Below are 24,794 nucleotides of genomic sequence, written 5' to 3'. Positions count from 1 at the left end.
TCATCAGCAAGCTAACTTAAATTACAGTTGGACATAGTTCTAGTCTGCAGCATTATATAATAAAGGATTACAGAATTATTTGCAGTCAACTCAAAAACAGAAGCACTTATTAAAGCTGACCTGGGCTTCTGTGACTTTGCACACCTTACTCTACACAGAGGGGCATCACGGCGACACAACCCGCAGGGTTTGCAGGGAGAGCGTTTCCATTGCCGGCTCTCTCCCACTGCAGACCTGCTGTTTAGTCTGCATTTGGAAATTAAACCCAGAGCCTCAGCTTGCAGCCTTGCATTCTGCACTTCCTTCCAGCCCACACCCTCACACGTGCCTGTGTGGTAAGACCTATGATAAAACTCAAGACATCTGAAAATTCCATCAAGCATTAGAAGTTAAGGTTAGACATTAGGCCATCTTATTCCTCCTTTTTAATTACTTAGTCTAAGTGTCCCTAAAGGTATATACCACATGTATCACACTGAGCCAGATGAAAAGAACGGTGATACATGCAAGCCATATTTCTGGGTTTCAGTGCTGTTTTGTTTTGTTTTGTTTTAAGCTGACTAAAGCAATGAAAGTGACTTTTATTAAATTTTGTTTTTTCATGAACAAAAGAAAAAGTAAGGCAAAATGAGTGCAATTTTCCAATAGTTATTTTATGTATGTGTGTGTGTGTGTTTCTCCAACTCTGCCATTCACTTTCCCCCTCTCATCAGTTTTCTGCCAAAAAAAAACCCCATTTCACCCTGGTGTGGGGCAGCCTCCATTGTCTTTGCAAAGTAGCTGCATGAATGGCTGGGAGCTGTTCAGTGTTTAGAGGTTTTAGTGGCTGGTGCTCATAAAAGTGTCACTGTGCACTTCCACTCTGAAAAGTCCTTTTATCGTAACATTCCTGAAGCCCATTCCAACAGGTAAGTCTTCTTGACCAGAGAGCTGCTGTTTGGCCTTCCCACCCCATCAACTCGCCCCTAATGAGATGTGTAAAACTCTTGGCTACAGTGCTTCAATCTCCTTATTACTTCAAGGCTGCCTGTGGGTAGCTAAATAGGTTCAAAGATCCTTTGCTCTATGTTGCAAACATTATACAACTTTCAAAAATCATCTCTTGGTGCAAGCTGTTGTCTGCAATACATGGCCACATTATATTCTAAGCTACTAAAAAGGATTGAGGCTTAGGGGCCCTGAGTCCCTACCAACTACTTATCTCTGGAAACAAGATTCTTTTGGGAACACTAGAGTCGACTGATTATTCCCCACATCACCTGTGTCTGTGCAGTCCTTGCAGTGTGAAGTGTGGCCAGATCAGAACACATAGGATAGCTCACAGTGGGTTTTCCAACTTCATCTTCATTCCTGACAGGGAGGATTTGTCTTCACTTAATTGCACACACATTTGTGGCCCAGCAGCCACACATGTAGCAGAAGGCCAAGTCACTGGAGAGGTGAGAATTGAGGTTTGCAGAGGTGGGAAGTGCCACCCACCCAGCCAGCGTCATCCGCTTGGCAGCCATGCCTTCCTTTGGAGGGTGGCCAGTCGGAGCTATGCCAAGAAGAGAGAGAGCTCTCCCTTAACTGGATGTTTGAGAGAACCATCCGGCCGAGTGTGTGAGAGCTGCATTGCCACCGAAAGTTTAACGGGGTGAGACTCCCACTCCTGACATCCTGGTTATGTTCCCAGTACTAACTGATAGTTACTAGTAGAAGAATTTCAAGGTCAGCAGAAAGATACGTAAATAAAACAACTATGCATGTTTCCTTACTGTTAAGTAAGAAAACAAAATGCAGCTCCATCATTTGCAGCTGAGTTGTGTCTAAACAATTTGAGTCTCAGGAGTTTCTCGGGGCTCAGATCAAGCAGAGTTTCTGAGAATGTTTTTGAAAAGCTGATCACATTCCATCTAGCACAAGGTCTTTGTGAGTTCATGGCCTGAAAATTCTATTTCCTTCCGGATTTGGAAGTACCTTGGTTTCCAGATAATATAGGCGAATCACAGCTAGACCCAGGAGGTTGCTCAGCTCGGCGGAGTTCTATTAATTTGTTAACCATGAGAAAGAGGAAATTATACCTGCCGGCTTGTGTGCTGTGTTCTGATGCAGAGTAGATACCCGTGTCCGCACCTCTGGTGTCATAATGAGGAGTGAGTCATTTGGGGGTGGATGAAGAGTGTATCTGCCAAACCGCTTAGTGACTTTCTGGAATTTAAATGTTCCGGGAGAAGACAATGTCACAGGGCAGCTGATCCCTGGCTCCACTCCCTTTTGTCTGTCCGTGGCTTTGATCATGCTGCGTCCCCTCTGTGGCCGGGACTCCACAGAGGATCTCAGGGTCATGACCTGTTGCCTAGTCAAGAGGTATAAACCTGCTGCTTAAATATGGGAGGCCTGCAGTTTTGGGGGCTGGGGGTAGAGGGGAGTTAGCTTCATACGTTCCACATTTCCCACAAAACCCAAAGCAGACTAAACAAAACCGGTGTGAAAGCTCATGACTTGATGCTGTTCTGGTTCTATTTTTTAAGCTGTAATCCATTCATTTGTATGTGTGTTTATTCCCAGGATTTACAGCTCTCTCAGTCTTTGGGGGAAAGAGAATGTTTGAAACCTTTTGCAAAGGGCTTGCAGGAAGCAGTGGCCTGTGATTAAAGACCGGGATAGAGTCTGTAGGAGCCTCTGTGTGTGTGTGTGTGTGCATGCGCGTGCGAACCACCGCTCATGTGAGTGTGTGAGTGCCGGTTCCTGTGGGCTTTTTTTTCCCTCCGGTTTGCTGCTTTTACGCAAAAGCGTCACACATGGTAGCATTTAGGAGCCCCTTCACAGCTGAAGTGTTTCAAACACTAATGAATGGAAGTTTGGTCATATAATGCAGACAAGCTTTAAGGCATGCTGTACTGAATGGTGTACTGTAGTGACCTGGGGAAGGAAGGGAGGTATAAATTGTGTCAGTTAGCCACCCAGACAAAACGAAGCCATGTGGAAAATCAAATCTATTAAAGTATGAAGACTGTTATAAGCTATTGTAAGCTGGCCATTCTTGAAGGGGCTTAGTTTGCTGCAGGAGTAAATGTTTACCTCTTCTCCCAGATCTTTTTCACATGCCGTTTTAGGAGACAGCGTGCAGCATTTGATAAAAATCATCCTCTCCCTAACGACGCTTTTATCAGAAATGTTTATTGTCTCCGCTTTACCACCCATGTCCTGAAAGGTACTGCACATTTGTTAAATAAGCAAAAGGAAAGAGAACTCTGCGGTTCAAGCCGCCTTACAGAAACCCCAACAAATTCCAGAGCCATAAGGAATCAGAAAAAGGGAAAGAAAAGGAGGAGTAAGGTTTATATGAAGAGGAGGCCCTGCAAAAACATATATATTAGATTTTCTTTGCTTGGCTGGCCCACCATTAAATGTTTGGCCAATGCGGATTTAGTGCTGAGATTGAGCACTTATGCCAAACTTCGGTCATTGTCTCAAAATGTGCTTTAATAAATACGAGAAGGAGGAAATAGATTTGGAAAGGAAGTTCGCAGCCGGCTCTCCGGGCTCTCTCCGCGGCGGCGCCTGCTCCCTGGCCGCCCCTGCGCAGAGCGTGGCGGTCACACGCGGGTTCTGGCACCCGCCTGACTCGGCTCAAATCCTGGCCCTGGGACTTCCAGCACGCTGCTGCTCGGGGCCTTGGTTTTCTCATCTGTAAAACAGGAATCAGAGCAGGCAGTCCTTCCAAGCATCTAGTAAACACCATGTAGGGGAAAAAAGTAGTTTTTGTCTGGGAGGTGGATTTCTTTGTACCTCAAGAGAGGAACGCCCTAGCTATATTGTTCTTGCTTGTGTGCCGGGTTTTCAAAGTGATGACTGGCCTGCTGTAGGGAAAAAAAATTTATCCATTTCGTTTGTAGCCCAGTGGGTGAGTAAGCTGACATGGGCCTGACATTCCCCGGGCCGCGGACAATTGAATTTGCTGACCAGCCGCCATGCTGTCAAGCGCTAAGTCAACAGCGGCTAATGAGCGCTCTGGGAAAAAACAACACCTTGATTCCTCAATGACGGCGTTAAGAGGCCAATCGTGTGCTGTGCAAGCGGGGTCACAGCCCCCGCCAGGGCCAAGGGTGGCGTCTCAGGCTTGTGCACTTTGTGTTGCAGGAGGAGACGGAAGAGACGTCCTCACAGGAGTCGGCCGAAGAGGACTAGGGGGCGCCGCCGTCGCATTTCTACCTCAGCAGCAGTTGGATCTTTTGAAGGGAGAAGACACTGCAGTGACCACTTACTCTCTATTGCCATGGTCTTTCCACTTTCCTCTGGGGCGGGGCGGGGCGGGGCGGGCGCGGGGCGGGGGCGGGGCGGGGAGGAGTCACGTAACCTTGAAAAGGACTATATTAATCACCTTCTTTGTAATCCCTTCACAGTCCCAGGTTTAGTGAAAAACTGCTGTAAACACAGGGGACACAGTTTAACAATGCAACTTTTAATTACTGTTTTCTTTTTATTCTTAACCTACTAATAGTTTTGTTGATCCCATAAGCAAGAGTGGGTGGGTGAGCAGCTCTGCATTGGGTTTAGTCAATCACTGCACACAAACAAGAAGCGAGTCACGCTCGTGACCTTGGGCATTCATATAGGAAAAGCGCGGTGTGTGACACCGGGCACACCTCAGTCCCAGCCCACCCGCTCGCCGTAGTGAATCCCATTTAGAACGCCAAAGATAAGGGCTAGATTCTACTCTCCTTTTCGTATAATCTTGTAGACACTTACTTGATGATTTTTTTTTAACTTTTTGTTGTTGTTTTTTTTATTTCTAAATGAGACGAAATGCTGATGTATCCTTTCACTCAGCTAACAAACCAGAAAAGGTTACGTTCATTTTTTTTTTTTTTCAAAAAGGGAAGTAAGCAAACAAACGTTGCCAACTCCCGTATTTATGGATACCACACATATCAGCAGGAGTAATAAATTTACTCGTAGCACTCGTGTTCAGGACAACACTTCGTTTTCAGGAAATCCACTTCCTACAGAGCCAAATGTCACTTAGCGATAAGTGACACTTGTCGACCTCAGAGCATTTAAGGAACCTAGACAAGGAAAAGTATCCTCTTTGTAACTTGATGGAAAGGTACAACAGAATTAATGCATGATAAACTCACCTGAATGAGGAGGTGGGAGGAGCGCGCGAAATCTACATTTCTTTTTGCTATAGTTAGGCAACAATTTAAAAAAGCAAAAAAAGAAAAAAAAAAGGCAGTCTTTCTCTCTTTTCATTGTGTTACCAGTTTTCCTTGAAAGACCTAAATACCACTTACCTCACATTAAGCTTATGTGTTACTGCAAGTAATACGTTTTGACATAAGATGGTTGACCGTGGTGCTTTATTTTGGCTTCCGTTCACCATCCCTTCATTCAAACTGCACTTTTAGCCAGAGATGCAATATATCCCCACTACTCAATACTACCTCTGAATGTTACAATGAATTTACAGTCTAGTACTTATTACATGCTGCTATACACAAGCAATGCAAGAAAAAAACGTACTGGGTAGGTGAGTCGCATCATCTGCAGTTCTTTTTGTACACTTTGATACAGTTATAGAAGCAGTCTCCTTACTGTGTTTCAGCATGGCTATGTATTTTTCTATTTTTTTTAGTTAAAATTTTACAAATACTTGTTTCAGCTTCTCTGCTAGATTTCTACATTAACTTGAATATTTTTTAACCAAGTCGCTCCTAGCTTCTTAAAGATGATCTTCCGTGATCACAGTACACATCACACAGAATTTGACTGTAATGTTTAAAGGTTACCCTCCAAGTCTGTACCTCAAATGAATTGTTTAAGCAAATGGACTAATTGACTTGCAAAAACCTACCTCCAGACTTCAAAAGGAATGAACTCGTTACTTTGCAGCATTCATTTTTTTCTCAATGTTTGAAGTAGTTCAGACTGCAGCTATGTTTAATCAAAACTATTTTTGTAAAACATTTGATAGAAAGGAATGCATTTTTACATACTTTTGCAAAAAATAAAGGAATAAATAAAAAATAAAACCAACCTTCAAAGAAACTTGAAGCTTTGTAGGTGAGATGCAACAAGCTCAGCTTTTGCATAATGCAATCAAAATATGTGTTTTTGAGATTAGTTGAATATAAGAAAATGCTTGACAAATATTTTCATGTATTTTACACAAATGTGATTTTTGTAATATGTCTCAATCAGATTTATTTTAAACGCTTCTTGTGTAGAGTTTTTATGCCTTTCTCTTTTTGTGAGTGTGCTGATTTTGAACATGGTATTATCAACTGGGCCAGGAGGTAGTTTCTCATGACGGTTTGTGTCGGTATGGCTTTTAGTACTGAAGCCAAATGAAACTCAAAACCATCTCTCTTCCAGCCACTTCAGGGAGGTAGCTGCAAAGGCTTTAGACCTCCCTGAGACTGGCAGATTGCTCACTGTCGTGAATCACCAAAGGAGCTATGGAGAGAATTAAAACTCAACGTTTACTGTTAACTGTGCATTCAATAAATAGTGGCTCATAAAAACAAAAGTCCATTCACTATCTCTGGATGGGCTTTTTAGAAACCTCGTTGGCCAGCTCATAAAATTGAAGCAGTTTGCTCATGTTGGCCAAACTCGGAACACCGAGTGATTTCCATCTCTGATGAAGTTACTCTTTTATTTCCTGTACGTTGTACAATCAAAACACACTACTACCTCTTAAGTCCCAGTATACCTCATTTTTCATACTGAAAAAAAAAAAAAAAAAGCTGGTGGCCAATGGAACAGTAAGAACATCATAAAATTTTTATATATATAGTTTATTTTTGTGGGAGATAAATTTTATAGGACTGTTCTTTGCTGTTGTTGGTCGCAGCTATATAAGACTGGACATTTAACTTTTCTACCATTTCTGCAAGTTAGGTATGTTTGCAGGAGAAAAATATCAAGACGTTAACTGCAGTTGACTTTCTCCCTGTTCCTTTGAGTGTCTTCTAACTTTATTCTTTGTTCTTCATGTAGAATTGCTGTCTATGATTGTACTTTGAATCGCTTGCTTGTTGAAAATATTTCTCTAGTGGATTATCACTGTCTGTTCTGCACAATAAACATAACAGCCTCTGTGATCCCCATGTGTTTTGATTCCTACTCTTTGTCACAATTCCATTAAACGAGTAATAAAGTTTGGTCAAAACAGGCCAAAGAGGGAGACATTCACAAGTCATTTTGTTGCACCCTCTGCATATTGTGTGGCCACATTTGTGCACCCACTGACATAAAGTGTGTTCTTTAAGTATTACACCCTTAAATCAACTTCCCATAACTCAGCTTTCATAGTCTGACATTGAATTCTACAGAGACACCCATAGAAGAACTATAAAGGAAAAACAGACTATGGTTTAAAATTACAGAGTCTTTGCTTAAGGCTAGCAAATACAGAGTTTGTAAGAGAAGTAACAGATATACAAGTTAGCCTTAAAATAACATTTGGAAAGAAATTCAGAAGTTTGATAAAAAGAACAAAAAGAATAAAAAAGCCACAGAATTTCTTCTAAGTACGAATTATTTAATTCTATAAAAGCTGGCAAACTCAGAATTATTCCTCCAAGCTCAAGGTCCTCTTTACACTTCAATCACTGATTATGAATTATGCGAGAATTAGTCCATTTTCCATGTCTATAACCAAAGCCCTGAAGCTGGAGACCTTATAAAAGAAAAGGTTTATTTAGCTCACAGTTTTGGAGGTCAAAAGTTCAATATCAGTGGCTCCACTGATTTGGTCTCCAGATGAGAGCGTCACAGCAGAGGACTGCACAGTGTGGAAGAAATCCCGTGGTGACACAGGCAGCCAGAAGGTGTAGAGTGTTGCTTTTTTATAGCAACCCACCCTCACAGGAACTCAGCTGGGTCCCCTGAGAACTACCTTAACCCCTTCCAAGAGCAGGGCCCCAAAGACATAACCACCTCCCAGGAGGCTCTATCTCTTAAATGTTCTGTCACCTAACCTCTACCGCACTGTGGCCCAAGCTCCCAAGACATGAATCCTTGGGGAACACACTCAAACTGGATGCAAACCATGGCATTTTTAAAAAGGCAAAGCCTTCAGTGTGTACTACCACCATTGTTACTAAAACTTCTTCATTTAGCTTCTTAGAAGGGGAACTTTGTCATGAAAGTTAGTACTTCATCCCTTCCATTTTTAAATTCTCACAACTGATATTCTATGCATGCCTACCATATAGTAGGCCCCAGGCCAAGAGGCCCCTCAGAAGATTATCTCATTGGAAAAAACCTTGCAAGTACAGAAACAGTAACAATATTGGATGCATATGAAAAGAACCAATAATATCATTTAGTGACCATTTGCAAGAACTGAGAGGAGGAAACACCATTTCCTTCATTTACCGTCCTGAGCTTGGCCTAATGATAGGGACACAGGCCAAACACATTTAATACAATCCATATTTGGTCTTTTCATTTTCACTAGGAAAGCATGTAAGACACAGTTATTTCTTAAAAATAAAAAAAAATAGATAAATCAAGAGAGTACCTTAGGCTTCAAAAAGAAAGGATTTATGTCTAGAATAGAATAAATAAATGATTGGAATGACATTTTTACCATAAAATGGAGTTGCTCTTCACTAAATGATTTTTGAAATAGGCTTGGTTTTTAATTAAAATAGTTCACACAATGAGTAGTGCACTCAAGAAAGGTATTGTATGAAGAGCTCCTACACATTTATATCAAGGCTCAAGGAGGGTGTCCCCCAAAAGATCTGTCAATGCATTGCAATGACAGTGGAGTCTCTACCATATACTAGGTAGTATCTGGGCCAATAAAGGTAAATGAAACTCACCCTTGCTTCCAAAGACACAAAACCTCTGATAAGGGAGCTATACCTAAGGGAGATCTATGTAAGCTGACTTTTAATGCATTACCTTGAAAAGTGATGCATTCTGAACCACCTGCCAATATCGGGGACAAGTCTCAGGCCCTCTTGGGAAAAGGCTTACAGGTCAACATGGAGAAGCATCCTGGGGCTGCAAGGATAACCAGTTTCAGCCAATGTCACATTTCATATGGAGGGAGGAGGAGGGATTTCTCAACAAGTCTAAAGCACTCAACTCTTTGGTGAATTCAGGAGTAAGTGGTTTTAAGAGTATGGGCAGAAATACAAACAGAACTAAGGAATGAATAACACTCCAGCCAGGGGGCATGTGGTGCAAGCTCAGACACTAACGAAACTTCACAGAAATGAAACAATAAGTCCAAGATCGGAGAAGAGGTCAGAATGGGATATACTTCTTTTCAAGTTTAATTTACATGAGGTGACTTTTTATTGAACAAGACTAATTCTTAAAGTTAGGTAAGGTCATCCTTGAACAATTACTCTTCAGAGTTAGGAACTCTGGCCTAAAAGGAGAAAGAATGAAATCAAAATTACTTTGGAACTATGTAATGCAGATGAATAGCAACTAGAGAGTCAAAAGGCCCCAACGAAGGTCTACAGCCTAGTCCGAGTTTACTCTTCTGTAAGACAATCTGTTCTCTTCCCAAAGTAGGTGGGAAATGACCTTGAGCAGGGCCCTCTGGCCGGTTCTCTATTCCTCAGTCCTCCTCTGAGTTCAGATCTCCTCCACACTAAGCCAGCCAAACCTCTGCTCTGCTCTGCTCTCAAACCAAGACCCAGAGGTGTCACAGGGAAGAGGCCTCATGTCACTGAGCACTGCCCCACCTGGTATCTAGTCTACAATACTTGCATAGTTGTTTTCTACCTCCGAACCTAACTCAACAACTTAATGACCTGCTGCCCTGATATGGTCCTAGCTTACTCATGACAGCCTTCCAAGGGACTGAACTCCTTCTCCTGTATTGCAACCAACTGTGAGGATGACCCCTTGGGATCTATCAACACCTTGTCTCCTTCTGTCACTGATCACCTATTTCCTCATTCTTAGGTTTTGCCTGCCTTTTTGGCTGCCCTTGTCCTAGCTGGACTAGCCATTCTTGGCAACATTTGCAAATACTGCAGTGGCAGAGCCCATGTTATGTGGTACCTACCTTGGGCAAAACTTGCCATGGGAGGAAAATGGTAGACTCAGATCTAATTCAAGCTAGGTTTCTGCCCCTAAGAACCTGGAGAGGTGAGAGAGAAGAGGATGCCTTCAATGCATGCCATGGCTTTTCCCTGAATGCTCAACATCTCAGAAACTTCAGTGTCCTTGTCACTGACCAGTGTTCGCTGTTCTGTCTGCTGGCCATGTCAACAAGCTCTTAGAGAAACTTAAGGAAGAGGAGCTGCCATTTAAGCCACGACACTCCAGGAAAACCACAAAACAAAGGAAAAGCTCCTTTCAGAAGTGGTCATGAGTAATGTCTAGGGACACTGGATAAGACATCTCAATGCACTGCAGGATGCAAATAGTTAGAAGTGTAGGGCCTGGGAATAGACTTCTGGGTTTGAATCCTAGCACTGCCAATAACTAGCCAGGTCTCTTGGACAAGTTACATTACTATTCTGAGATCTTTTTTTTTATCAAAACAACTGAAACTGCCTAAAATCTTGTAGTGGAGACTAGATAAGTCAAGATATGTGGCATACTTAACAGCACTTAGCACTATCTAGTGCTAGCTATTATTATCTTACCACTGCCTATGCAATGCCCTGAAAGCTAGCTTTTTCCCCTCTTCTAGTCTCCATCATTATTTGATCTTTTGCACAGAGGGATAGCCACAGATCATGGTCAAAAACCTATCAGGGCTCCAAACACCATTTTGGTTGTACATCCCATGCATGGAAATCATTACTATGTGCACATACTTCTTTTCCCACGTGGTTTGTACTGTGTTCAACCTCAAAGGATGTAGCTATTAAAGGGTGTCACTCCTGAAAAATGAGCAGACTACAAATTGCCTCCACTGCAGTGACAGCCCTTGGGGTCCCTGAAGCTCTGCAATAATGACGTGCTTGCAAGGTTGCTCACTGTCTTCCTGCATTTGGTCCAGGCCATTGTCAGCCTTAGTTGCTCAGCTTCTTGATTTTGGCCTTGGTTGGAAGGATAACAGTCTTGGAGTACTGGGTTTCTTGGTGGTCTCCTTCTCCTGGCTGGCAGCATACAATTCCTGTTACTCCTTCAGATTTCAGCCTCTAGCTTAGCCCACCCACCTAATGGAATCAAAGTAACTACACTTCTGCAGTCAGCACCTGTACCTTATTCACATTCTTTGGGCCACTTATATTGTCCTCTTCTGCCTCATCCACTTCCATTGAACTGAGACTGTTCTATATCCCTTTAGTGCCATAGGTTACCAAAGGGACACCAGGATCCTGGGAAAAGGAATAATTGAATATTTAGTAGAATACAAACTTAAAAAGGAGGGTAGGCAAGGAAGCATATTCACCTGTTTTTGATTTCCCCTAGCTGATCAGAACTGGGACAGGGTGAGGGGACTACCTGCCTGTCTTTACCTGTTTTACCACACCCTTAGACTGGCAGCTCCTATACTGGAAATGAATGCTATATTCAGAATTCCTTTGACTGAAAGGGATGTGAAATGAGTTTAAAGTGGTTTGAACCAAAAACAAAATGTAGTAGCTGGTCAACCAAGAATTCCTGGATGCTGAATGTTTAGGCATGGCTTAATCCAGGGACCTAAGAATATGGCCCTATCAGCCCACAGTTCAACTTTTCTCCACCTTAGCTTCATCCTCAGATAGATTATCTTCTAGCGTAATGAGGTAGCTGTGAAAAGTCCCAGACCCCATGGGGCTGGAGCTGTGGCATAGCAGGTAAAGCCATCGGCCTGCAGTGCCAGCATCCCATATGGGCGCTGGTTTGAGTCCTGGCTGCTCCATTTGCAATCCAGCTCTCTGCTATGGCCTGGGAAAGCAGTAGAAGATGGCCCAAGTCCTTGAGCCCCAGCACCCATGTGGGAGACCTGGCAGAAGCTCCTAGCTTCAAATAAGCCCAATTCTGGCTGTTGCAGCCATTTGGGGAGTGAACCAGAGGGTGGAAGACCTCTCTTTCTCTCTCTCTCTCTCTCTCTCTCTCTCTCTCTCTGCCTCTCTGTAACTCTGCCTTTCAAATGAACGAACAATAAGTCTTTTTTTAAAATGCTGCAGAAAGATATTTCTCCCCCTCTACTGTTTCCAACAAAATCTTAGGTTTGAACATTATTGGGCTAACTTGGATCTCAGGCCAATGAATCATTGTGGTCAAGGGAAAGAAACACTGATTGGCCAGATACAGGGTACCTGTCTGTCACCAGAGCCAACCCAGGAAGCCTCTGTAAGGGACAGAAGGAAAGAAAGGAAGGCCAGCCCTATGTGAAACATGAATGATGCCCCAAAGAAAAATCAAGAGAAGGGAAACATCTGGAAGAAGGGAAAATAAATACAGAAGAAGGGAAAGACAAAAGCAGCTGTGGGGCCGGCGCTGTGGCACAGCGGGTTAAAACCACGTGGGAGACCCAGAGGAGGCTCCTGGCTCCTGGCTCCTGGCAACAGCCAGATCAGCGCAGATCCTTCCATTGCGGCCATCTGGGGAGTGAACCAGAGAATGGAAGACCTCTCTCTCTGTCTCGACCTCTCTCTCTGTCTTTCAAATAAATAAAATAAATTTTAAAAAAATATGTTGCAATGGTACAGCCAGCATTTCTCACTAAATGGCCAGGAAATGAGATGAGATAAGTGAAAAAGCTCCACAATATCACATACCTTAAAATTCACGTGAATGGAAGACAAACACCTTCAGAGTTGCTGGTCTGGCAGTGGACTTTTTAGGGGCACAAAAGAAGCCTTGTTTTAAACCATTGAGATTTTGTTGTTTCTTCCCACAACACATTTGAGCCCATTTTTTAAAAAAAATTAGGGGGAGGCAGAGAGAGAGAGAAGAAGAAGAGATAGAACATTAACTAGTTCACTTCCCACATGGCTGCAACAGCCCCTGGCTGAGACTGAGGCCAGAGCCAGGAACTCAATCCAGGTCTCCCATGTGAGTGGCAGGAACCTATCTACTTATGTTATCACTGCTGCTGGCTGCCAGTGTCTGCATTAGCAGGATCTGGAATCGAGACTTGGAGCTGGGAATTGAATCAGGCATTCTGACATGGGGCATGGGCTTCTTAATCGGCATTTAATTGCTGGACCAAACACTTGCCCCTCCCCCAGTCTGAAACAAATGCCAACTCTTTTTGCATCCTTACTTTTGGCTTACAAACCACTTTCGCAAGATTCATCTTTCCATCTGTGCTGGATGATACAGCAGGTACTTATTTTACAAATGGGTTAACTGAAGCTGAGAGCATAAGTGATTGACTTGGGGAGACAGAGCTCGTAAATGGTAGAGGCACAAGTAATCTTTGTCCTTCAGACTAATGTACGTCTCTATGAGTCGACTTCCCATCAGTACCACACCTGAGGCAGCTGGCTTATAAAGAGAAGACGTTTCTTTATCTCACAATTTGGGAGGTTCCACTGTTGGGTCCCTGTGTGTGCTCAGTGCTGGAGAGGACTTCATGGCGAACAGCAGATGGCAATGGGGGCAAAGTGCATGAAGGAGCCAAGAAGTGATTACACCTCAAACCAGGAGCAGAGAAAGAAAGACCATGAGGCCGAACAAGCTTTGGATAACAACCCTATTGGGAGAACTTCTAAAGAGATCCAGAGAAGCACCTTCCAAGGATACATTCCCAGTGATCTAAGGTCCCACCTCACAAAGGTCCAAATACCTCCCAACAGCACCATATGGAGATGAAGTCTTTGATCATAATGGACCCCTGAGGAACACTCAAACCTTAGCAGCATCCGTAGTGTCCTACAGAAACACTGCTCAGCATAGGCTTTCCTTTAGACAACCCAGCCTTAACACTTTTCATCTTAGTTTTCCAGGCTTAAAATTGATTTTCCAAAGCTGGTTTTCCAAGGGACTGTTGAAATAAGAACACAGTCTCTGGGTTGTCACTCCCAATACACTAGAATTCTTTCATTTCATTGCAGAGCACCTACACTTGCCTGTTCCTCTCATTTAACAATCCAAGAAAGCACAACAGGAGAATAAGAACTCCAATAGATTTATGGGATTATCTAAACTACAGCAAGCAAGCTGGCTGTAGGACTTGGAACATTCTGCAGGACTACCAGAATTTAAGGTCCCATTCCTTTAATTTTATTTTAGTCCCCGGATCTTTAGGCTCCACAAACTTTCATGTGGTCTTGTCTCTTAAATCAGGCAGTAGGCAGACTGATATATGTTCATTATTTATTACAATTGGACATGCTTAGCCATAAAACAATTATATTTGGGTTAATCTACAGTCAATTTAATACTATCATGAAAAATAAAACCTACAATTTAACCAGCTAATGAAAATGTGAGACTTACACAAATCCAGAAGATATATTGTACTGCCTGACTAACCATTGCAGAAGAAGTTACCATTATAAAACTAAGAACTGTAAGTGCCTCCTACATGTGTCTGATTTCTCTTCACCTTCATTGCCACTACTACAATCGAAGCCACCCTCACCTCCTGTATGCTATGACTGTGCGGTCTTACCCCCCACTTCAGTTCTTTCTCTGCTCACCGCAAGTGATATCTTTCCAACAACATAAATCTGATCACAAATCTAATGCTCTCAAAACTCAAAATCCGGGGCCGACGCTGTGGCGTAGCGGGTAAAACCACCGCCTGCAGTGCCGGCATCCAACATGGGTGCCAGTTTGAGTCCTGGCTGCTCCACTTCTGATCCAGCTCTCTGCTATGGCCTGGGAAAGCAGTAGAAGATGGCCCAAGTCCTTGGGCCCCTGCACCCACGTGGGAGACCCAGAAGAAGCTTCTGGCTCCTAGCTTTGAATCAGCACAGCTCTGACCATTGTGGTCATATGGGGAGTGAGTCAGAGGGTAGAAGACATCTCTCTTTCTCTCTTTCTCTTTCTCTCTCTCTCTCTCTCCCACTGATTCTCTGTAACTTTATCTTTCAAATATATTAATAAATATTACTAGAAAAAGTCCTCAAAATCTTTCCTGCAGCCCAAATAGCCTGCAGTGGTCTGGCTCCGGCTTCCTTTCCCAGCCTGTGCCCCTGGGCTTCCGGGGATAGCTTGCATGCATCCGTCGCTTTGCCCCGAGTATTTTCTCCCAGGCTCTAGACTTCCCGCCTGGAATCCATCTCTTTCTCGCAGCCCTTCTTCCACACTACCAAACCTCTTCCTAATTCTTCAGGTCTCCATATAAATGTCTCTCTTTAGAGCACCCTCTCTGCCTTCTCGCTCCCCACACCTCACCTCCATATCTGACGAGTCCGGTCCTGCGGGGCAGAGTCAGGTCCTCCAGGCTTCTCCCTGCTAGCGGTTGCTGCCTTCGTCGTCAGTCAGTTGTATAGTGAATGTGCCCTGTGGAGCCTGAGGCCCACGTCTCCGCAGCTCCGTGCGCGCAGCACCAGGACTCCCTGGATGAATGAAGCATGCCTGATCTTCTGAGCACAAAGACTCTTCCTGGTCTCTCTGGGCCGTTTTCCAGACTTCCCCCGTCCTGTCACTCAGAGCTCACTAGTTCTCCCGTACACAGGGCTCTGCACACCAAACCTCTCTGTGTTGCTTCCCCAGCATTCCGTTGGTTCACTCCCCAAATGGCCGCTATGGCCGGAGCTGAGCCGATCTGAAGCCAGGAGGAGCCAGGTGCTTCCTCCTGGTCTCCCATGCGGGTGCAGGGCCCAAGCACTTGGGCCATCCTCCACTGCACTCCCTGGCCACAGCAGAGAGCTGGACTGGAAGAGGAGCAACCGGGACAGAATCTGGCGCCTCAGCCGGGACTAGAACACATGGTGCCGTTGCCGCAGGCGGAGGATTAGCCAAATGAGGCCGGCCGCAGCCCCTAAGTTCAACTTTCTAGCAGCATCTTTACCTTGAAAACAAGATCCAATAATCAAATGAATGAACGATAGATGCTCCACAGCTCATGTCTCTCACAGAGGATGCACTTGATGCACAGCTTGCTTTGAACTACTCGAACTAGTCAGCATCTATACTATTTTATCTCTAGTTGACAGTACCCATTTTTGAGAAAATGTTTGCTCCCAGTCTGTGGATATTCATCACTCCCTAGTGAGAAGAGGGCATGTGCCTCAGGTCTGGCTGGTTGATGTATTTCAACACTCTGATTTGTTCAAGAATAGGCATACAACCCAAGGCAAGCCCATGAGATACAGTGTGGCCACTTTTCTGGGGCTGCTAGGAGAGCCACTGCTTCTCACCTGGGAGAGCGGCAGGACACACACCTGGCGCTTCAGAGGGAAGGGTGGTAAGGAGGAAGGAATGTGGCCGCAGCTTGCGATGAGCCTCCCTGAGAATGGATCCAGCACAGAGGAAGGCAGAGACAAGATGTGGAGACATGAGGAAGCAGTGAAGTCATTTTTTTGAGTCACTGGATCCTGTCATGCCTGAAGACTCTCCATCACAGGAGCTCATCAAGTATCTTCTCTTTGGGGCCGGCGCTATGGTGCAGCGGGTTAAAGTCCTGGCCTGAAGCACCGGCATCCCATATCATATGGGCGCTGGTTCGAGACCCGGCTGCTCCTCTTCTGATCCAGCTCTCTGCTGTGGCCCGGGAAAGCAGAATAAGATGGCCCAAATCCTTGGGCCCCTGCACCTTCGTGGGAGAGCCAGAAGAAGCTCCTGGCTCCTGGCTTCGGATCAGCGCAGCTCCTGCTGTTGCAGCCATCTAGGAGTGAACCACCAGATGGAAGACCTCTCTCTCTGTCTGTACCTCTCTCTATAACTCTGTCTTTCAAATAAATAAAATAAATCTTTTAAAAAAAGTATCTTTGACTTTTTCAGGGTTTGGTTTCTCTCACTTTCACGCAGAAAAATCCCGACTGTGGCACAAATGGAAGAAGGAGTAAGTCCTTGAATTTGGAGAAAAACAGCAGAACTGAGGCCTGTCATGGTTCTGCAGCTCTCATCTCAGAGCTCGGAGTTTCAGTCTCGTTACCTACAGACTGACAAGGGTGGTTGGGTCAGATCTTTAATATCCTGTCTCGGTTTAAAATTCTGGGATTCTGCGAGGCAAGGTGGCCACAAAGCTTAAACACAAAGGAGCTAGTTCACGGTGGTGAGAACTTGGATTGAGAGCCTGTAGAGGAAATAGCACTGGATGGAGGACCTTTCCTGGCCCTGCCATATCTCACGTGTGCACAGCTTCCTAGTATATTTCCAGGTTAGAGAAGCGAGGGACTTCCTGGACTGATAATAGAACCGCCAGAGTTTGAGGCCAACAAATAACAAAATAGCAACCCCAGGGACAGCAGAGGAGTGTGTGTTTGTGTGTGCGCGCGCGCGCGTGCTGTGTGTGTGGGTGTACATGCAGGAGGGGACTTCAAAGTGTTTAAGGATAGTGGTGCATGAAGCCTGTGGTTACAGAGTAGATTGAAATTATGTTTTTGCAGAAATTAAAACACAAAGAAAGGAAGGAAGAAGGGGCTTTGACGGAGGGAAGGAAATATGGTTATCTTCTTAGGTTTGTACCCAGGAAATACAAGAAATCTGTTCTCTTTACATTAATAAAAAGTTTGAAAAATGCTTATGAAAAATGGATTTAAAAGATAAGTTTATTTTGATGTGAAAATTTTCATGGTATGCATTTGCCACGAACTTTCTGAAGACCCCTCATAAGTAAGGCTTCCAAAGATTTTTCACACCAAAATAAATTTATCTTTTAATTACATTTTCCCACAAACATTTTGAAGTACTCTTGTATGTATATGCATATATGAGTATATATCCATATTTACATTCCTATATCTGTACATGTTTATATATATGAGTGTGTGTATGTTATATATTGCCTTAAATTAAAACATTTGCAGGAGATATATCCTTTCTTAAATGTAAGGTACTAAAAAATACCATTAGTCATTATGAAGCATAATAATAATAATTATAAACTCTAGCCAGAGGTTAGTAACCAAAGGAGAGCTGGTGAAGAAAGTGAAGGCAATGCCAGGCACCAGAGCTCGCGGCTGGAGGTGAGGCCATGTGACTGCTGCCCTGCTCACAGTGAGTGACAATGCAGAGGTGCAACCGTGCCCATTGTAACTTTTCTCTCTATTCTCTGGAATACCATTTGACTCAAATGTACAGTGTGCTTCAAAGAAGTGCTTTCTTACAAAAGGAGAAGCTACCAGAGGAAGATGGATGTGGAGCCAGAGGCTCGTATTAAGGTAAGTCAGTGCAGGCCGGCACCGCGGCTCAATAGGCTAATCCTCCACCTGCAGTGCTGGCACACCGGGTTCTAGTCCCGGTTGGGGCACCGAATTCTGTCCCGGTTGCCCCTCTTCCAGGCCAGCTCTCTGCTGTGGCCCAGGAAGGCAGTGGAAGATGGCCCAAGTGCTTGGGCCCTGCACCTGCATGGGAGACCAGGAGAAGCACCTGGCTCCTGGCTTCGGATCAGCACGGTGCGCCGGCCGCAGCGGCCATCCATTGGGGGATGAACCAACGGCAAAAGGAAGACCTTTCTCTCTGTCTCTCTCTCTCTCTCACTGTCCACTCTGCCTGTCAAAAAAAAAAAAAAAAAAGATAAGTCAGTGCAAATCCTCCCACCCAAATGTATCTCTCTTTCCTCAGCTACATGAACTGAAAAATCCAGCTCCACACACAAAACACATCATTCTCTTCCTCCTTACTATTCTTTGTGGGTCCACAAAGTAGTTCCACGGAATGGTTTTCACTTTGGGTTGTGACTCCTGAGCCTGACTTGAACTAAGTAATGAAATCTTGCTCAATTTCCCAATCATCACAGGCAATCATACCTCCTGAAACAATCATTTTTCAACCAGCCTCATATTAAAATGTTAAAACCACCTCTCAGATTTTCTTTCAAGTTTTTCATATCATTTGCAAGGGCATTCAGTGCATATTAGCTGTGGGCCAATGAGGAGCAATAGGAAAGCATGAAGTGTCTATGAGGCTTCTATGGCATCCACGCCTGGGCTGATGGGAGGAAGGGGCAGCAGGAGGGGGCTGTATTGAAAACATTTTCGCTTCACATAACCCGGAACCTGATCTCATGAGTGATAAGGCAAGTCAAGTTTTCAATGTGGCCTTTGTTAACTATTATTCAAAGGCTGTGAAGAAAAATGGGAAAATATAACAACTTTCCCTCACTTATTTGTCAAGTCATAAATAAGAGGCTTCATTATAGCATGTGGCACAAACCGTTTTGAAAGCATTTTCCTTTCTTCTTTCATGGGGCTATAAAATTATATGATGCATTCTCAATTTACTTAGGAAATTGGTGGAGGAGAGGAGCTGAGGAAATATCCATTTCCTAGGTTACACAGGAAATAGGCCTTGCAGTCTCTCTGTCTGTTTTTCCCTTAACTTCTGGGGTTAGGACCATATTTTTTAAGTCGTTAGCCATAACTTAGCCAGTGTTAAGCATGACTATGCAATAATTTTGGGTGTCATTTCTCACACAAACTCAAGTAGGTGTGAGCTAAAGTGGAACTGTAGACAGTGACGGTGACTATTACTCATATGTTCATTCATTCAACAAAGTTTATTGAACATCTACTATGTACCGGGCCATGAACTGGGCTAACAAGAAAACAATCCAATGTCTGCACCCACAGAGCATGAAGTCCAGAGGAGGGAGGAGAAAAGCCAATGGCAGAGACAGTGGAGTACGTACAGGGAGTACAAAGCCAAAAAGATGGGCCAGGAGCTGCTGGAAGTACAGACCCCCATTCAGGAGGTGTCACGGTTGAGAAAGTCCTCTCTGAAGAGCACACATCCAACCGGGAGTCCGAGAGATGAGGAGGAGGTTAGTCCAGCAGAAGGGAACAGGGAAGGCAGAGGATCCCCGAGAAATCCTCGGTACGGTCTACACACCAGACCAACACAAACAAAAGAATGAGGCACATAGGATTTTTTGAAAACTGCTTTTTGGATCACCCCTCCTCCCCCGAAATGACTGGCGAATGATTTGTGAGGTAAGGGGCTCAGTGTGTTCCTGAACAACTGGTGAATTATGGTCACAGCAGCAAATCTCAGCACAGAACGGATGAAGTGGGTCCGAGCCGAAGCTTAAAGCGGACGGTCAGAAGCCATGGCATGTTGCGAAAATCTCTTGAATTTCCTGAAACAAAGGTCACTTGCGCTCCAGACTGAAAAAGAAACGTGGAAAGAAGTGTGGCGCAAAAGCAAGCAGATGACACTGACAGAGGTTCCCAAAGCAGCCTGGACCCAAACTTCCTTTTACTTTCTACAGGTCCTGTCGCACCAAGTCCTGATGACAAGCTCTACAATTGTGTTCTAGCAAACAATGCTTTGGTTTGGTTTTGGTTTTTGTCCTTTGCATTTTAAGGACCTGAGTAGGCATATCTATTATGAGGACTGATATGCAGAATTTATTCAATTTGTTTTATGATACTAAATATTTATATTTTGGACTTGAATTTTTCTTTGTTTTTAGGTTAAAATCCAGATGTTTTCAATCCATGTAAAATGACAGCAGTATGTAATATTTTCTTCAACAATCCATGGGAAGCTTAGCACAATGCCTTGCATGCAATAAATGCTCAATAAATGTTAGCTATTATTATTGTTGATATGACATATTTACAGTAAATACATACAAAATGCTTTCTAAGACATGTACACCATTTTCAAATCAACAATATAAGCACATGGTGAAAAAAGCAAATAGTTTTCAAACACTAATGATGAACTCAGCAGTGCCTTGACTCCATCTGCTTCTTTCATTCCCCAGATGTAAGTAAGTGCCCCTAACTCTGAGTTGTTCTTTCAGGTCTACACTCTAGGCCCATATATGGTTATTAACTAACTGGAGGCAGTATCCACTGACATCTTTACATGGCAGACGAGGATTTAGATCTCTTGCATTGTGCACTTATTAACTCAGCAAATAATTATGCAACTCCTACTGTGCCGAGCACCAACTAGCTACTGAGGATAGCACAGTGAACAAAGCTAACAAAAATCCTTGCTGTAAGGAGCTTACATCCTAGTGGGGAGAAGGCACGTTGGACGCATGAAACTCATGGTGTGTCACATGGTTATGCATTCACTGGGGGAAAAATTAAGCAGGAAAGGAGACAAGGAGCACTGAATGGAGAGGACTACAGTTTAAATGTATTGGTCAACAGCTTCATTGAGAAACTGATTTTTTTCTTTTTTAATTTGAGAGGCAGAGAGAGAGACAGAGAGTGAGCTCCTATCCATTGATTAACCTCTTCTCCACACACACTGACACATGCGCGCACACACACACACATCCCCAACAGCTGGGGCTGGGCCAGGCTGAAGTCTGGAGCCAGGAATTCAATCCAGGTCTCCTCCATGGGTAGCAAGAACCCAACTGCTTAAACCATTATTGCTGCTTCCCAGGATCTGCATTAGCAGGAAATGAGCCAGGAGCGAGCTGAAACTCCACTATGGGAATATATGTGGGTATCCCAACTGGCATCCTAATTACTAGGCAAAATGTCTTCCCCAAGAAGCTGATAGTTAAACAGATTTTTAACCTTGAGACTTTTCCTATGTTGTTTCTTTGATAATTTATTCACTCATTTTCTCTATTCCATCTTTTTTTTTTCTTTTTTTAAGATTTATTTTCTTGAGAGGCAGAGTTACAGACAGAGAGAGGAAAAGACACAGAGAGGTCTTCTATCTGCTTCTATCTCCAAGTGGCCGCCATGGCCAGAGCTGGGATGATCTGAAACCAGGAGCCAAGAGCTTCTTCTAGGTCTCCCATGTAGGTGCAGGGGCCCAAACACTTGAGCCATCCTCCACTGCTTTCCCAGGCAACCAGCAGAGAGCTGGATCAGAAGTGGAGCAGCCAGGACTTGAACCAGAGCCCACATGGGATGCTGATGCCACAGGCAGAGGTCTAACCTACTATGCCACAGTGCCGGCCCCATTTCATCTTTTTGAATATTATATTCAAAGTCAGATTATATCACAGCAGGGTTGGATTTGACTCTGCTCTTTTAATCTTTGCTGCTTGAATTTTCTTTGTTGTCTTTTTCTGTCAATCTTTTGTTCTGTGCTCTGGCAGACTTTCTTGATTTTACTTTTTTAACTCTACAGGCAACAAGGATATGGAGATCTTTCTGAGAAAGATCTCAGAAAGTCCGTGGAAAGGCCCCCTGCACTCTAGGCTTGGTACAGAAATCAGGCCTTTGGCGTTTTATGCCCACAGAAACGGATGGCAGCCAACTGACTCAGGCAATCTCCTTGTTTTGAGACCTGGGTCTCCATCCTGTAACTGAAGCCTGTATTCCCAGGACTCCTCTGGGAAAATCTTTTTTTTTTTTTTTTGTCTTTATCTACCTTTGTGTGTAGTTAAAGCAGCAGCTTCTTCGGCTCTGCTAAATCATTTTTTAAAAAATTTTATTTATTTGAAGAGCAGAGCGCCACAGAGAGAGGGAAAGACAGAAAGAGACCTCCTGTCTACTGATTCACTCCCCCAAATGGCTGCAACGGTAGGGGCTGAGCTAGGCTGAATGCAGTAGCTTGGAACTCCACCAGACCCTAAAGGTCCATATCAAAGTTAAGATTCTGTGATCTGTAGAGAACCACTGGCTGCATTGAGCAGAGAATGCTGCAATCAGATTATCTATTTTTTTTTTCTGTGAAAGAACATAGTTTTAGTTATTGCAGTAAGAACTTTTTTAAAAAGATGTATTTTATTTATTTGGAAGGCAGAGTTCTGGAGGGAGCGGGGTGGGAGAGACAGAGATCTTCTATCTGCTGATTCATGCCCCATATGGGCGCAGCAGCTGGACTGGGCCAGGCAGAAGCCAGGAGTCAGATCTGCACCCCATGCAGGTGCAGGGGCCCAAGGACTTGGACATCTTCTGCTGCTTTCCCAAGCCACAGCAGAGAGCAGGATTGGAAGTGGAGCAGCCAGGGCCCCTGCACCTGCATGGGAGAGCCAGAAGAAGCTCCTGGCTCCTGGCTTCAGATCGGCACAGTTCTGGCTGTTGCGGTCATTTGGGGAATGAACCAGCAGATGAAAGAATTCTTTCTCTCTCTCTCTCTGTTTGCCTCTCCTTCTCCCTTTGTGTAACTCTGACTTTCAAATAAATAAAAAAATCTTAAGAAAACAAAAACATGAGATCTACCATCAACAAATTTTCAATCTCATAATATAATATTGTTGACTATGGACACAAAGTTATGCATAGATCTCTAGATTGTATTCATCTTGCATAAGTAAAAGTTCATATCCGTGGAGCAACAATTTATCACTGGTTACAGTAGGAAGAATTCTGAAGGGGCAAAACAGATGGTGTCAGTAGCTGATTGCAGTAGTCCAAAGAAGAGATCCTGATGGCCTGATCAGAGGCAAGCGCAGTGAACCATTATTTGAAAATAGAGTCGATGAGTCTTGTTATCTGTTATAGGTGGGGGTGGGGGTGGGAAGAGGATTCCAAAGGTGGTTCCTGGGCCTGACCTAGGTAAGTGGGTGCTGGTACCATTCACTAAGTAAAAAGCCAGGAAGAAAGCAGGTTAAGAAGAAGCTGATGAGAGGAGACAGAATAGACCAGAAACTAATTACCCATACCCAGGCAGGCTACAGCCAGACAGATCTCAACAGGGAGGCAGGAACAATCTCACTAGAAGGTAGATGGCCGCATTGATGGGTATCTCCTATAGGACACCTACTTGAGAAGGTGATTTGGAGGCTTTCCTGGCTCATTTCTGTTGCTGTAACAGAGAGTCAAAGACTGGGTAATTTAGAAAGATCAGAGGTTTATTTGAGGCATGATTCTGAAGGCCAGGAGGTCCAAGAGCATGCACTGGCTTCTGGCAAGGGCTCTTGCTGCAGCATACCATGGGGGGGGGGGGGGCAAGCAAGCATCTGTGTGAGGGAGACAGCAATAGCCAGAGCAGGACAAACTTACAACACACCCACTCTCCTGATAATTAACCTACCACATGTTAACTGTATGACTCCGCTAATGAGGGTCAGCTGCTCTTGACCTAAGTACCGCTTAAGGGTCTCCCCTCTTAATATCACAGTGGCAATAAAATTTCAACATGAATTCTGGAGGGGGCATTCAAACCACAGCAGGGACCAAAGCGAGGGTTGGACTGTTTATTACTTAACAGTCCACAGAAAAGATGGCACATTTTCCAGAATTTACATTCAGAAAAAGAGAAAGTACTCCCACTGAATACATTTAAGGTTGCATTTTTGTTGCCTGCACACACCATAGATTCAATCCTCTCATTACAGCAATATAAAACTCTGTACTCTCCAAATCCTGCTCAAACACACATAAAACATCTATCAGAACTGACCACATCCCAGATTATCAAGGACGGCTCGAATTTTTTCAAAAGTTTTATATTATAGATTACATTTTAAAACTGTGTGATCCCTAAATTAGATATCAACAATAACAATCTAGGAAATGAGACACATTTGATTCACATTTTGATTAAATGTGCCTCCAAAAAATTCATGACTTAAAGAGGAAATGACAATAGAAATTACCAAACTCTTAGACTTAAACAACTGTAAAAGTATCATATACTAGAATATATGGGGGTAGAGATGAAGTGGTTTTTAGATATAAATATATAGCCTCAAGTATTTTTTAAAAAGTATTGAAAATAAATTAGCATTTACTTTAAGAAAGTACATTAAGTCACCCAAGGAAAGTTAGATACAAAGGTAAGATTTTATCTTTTCTTAATACAAAACATTAATAGGAAAACAAACAAGCCCTTATTTGCTCAAAGTAAAATTTCTATCAGCTAAGTAATAAAAGTGCTGATTTGATTTGCTCTGCCCTTGT

At 43.7% G+C, this 24,794-nt stretch overlaps 1 protein-coding gene across 1 annotated transcript in view; it reads left to right on the top strand.

The window, feature by feature from the left end:
• Positions 1-4,268, top strand: part of HMGA2 (high mobility group AT-hook 2) — a 132,019-nt gene extending 127,751 nt beyond the window's left edge. Inside the window, exon 5 of the mRNA XM_062202085.1 lies at positions 4,126-4,268. Coding sequence (XP_062058069.1) covers positions 4,126-4,173 — 48 coding nt within the window. The 3' untranslated portion in view covers positions 4,174-4,268. The remainder of the gene's footprint in view (positions 1-4,125) is intronic.
• The last annotated feature ends 20,526 nt before the right edge of the window (positions 4,269-24,794 follow it).

The sequence above is a fragment of the Lepus europaeus genome, chromosome 10 (assembly GCF_033115175.1).
Source record: "Lepus europaeus isolate LE1 chromosome 10, mLepTim1.pri, whole genome shotgun sequence".
NCBI classification, from domain to species: domain Eukaryota; kingdom Metazoa; phylum Chordata; class Mammalia; order Lagomorpha; family Leporidae; genus Lepus; species Lepus europaeus.
The sequence above is the reverse complement of the archived record's forward strand: the minus strand, read 5'-3'. Positions and strand labels throughout refer to the sequence as shown.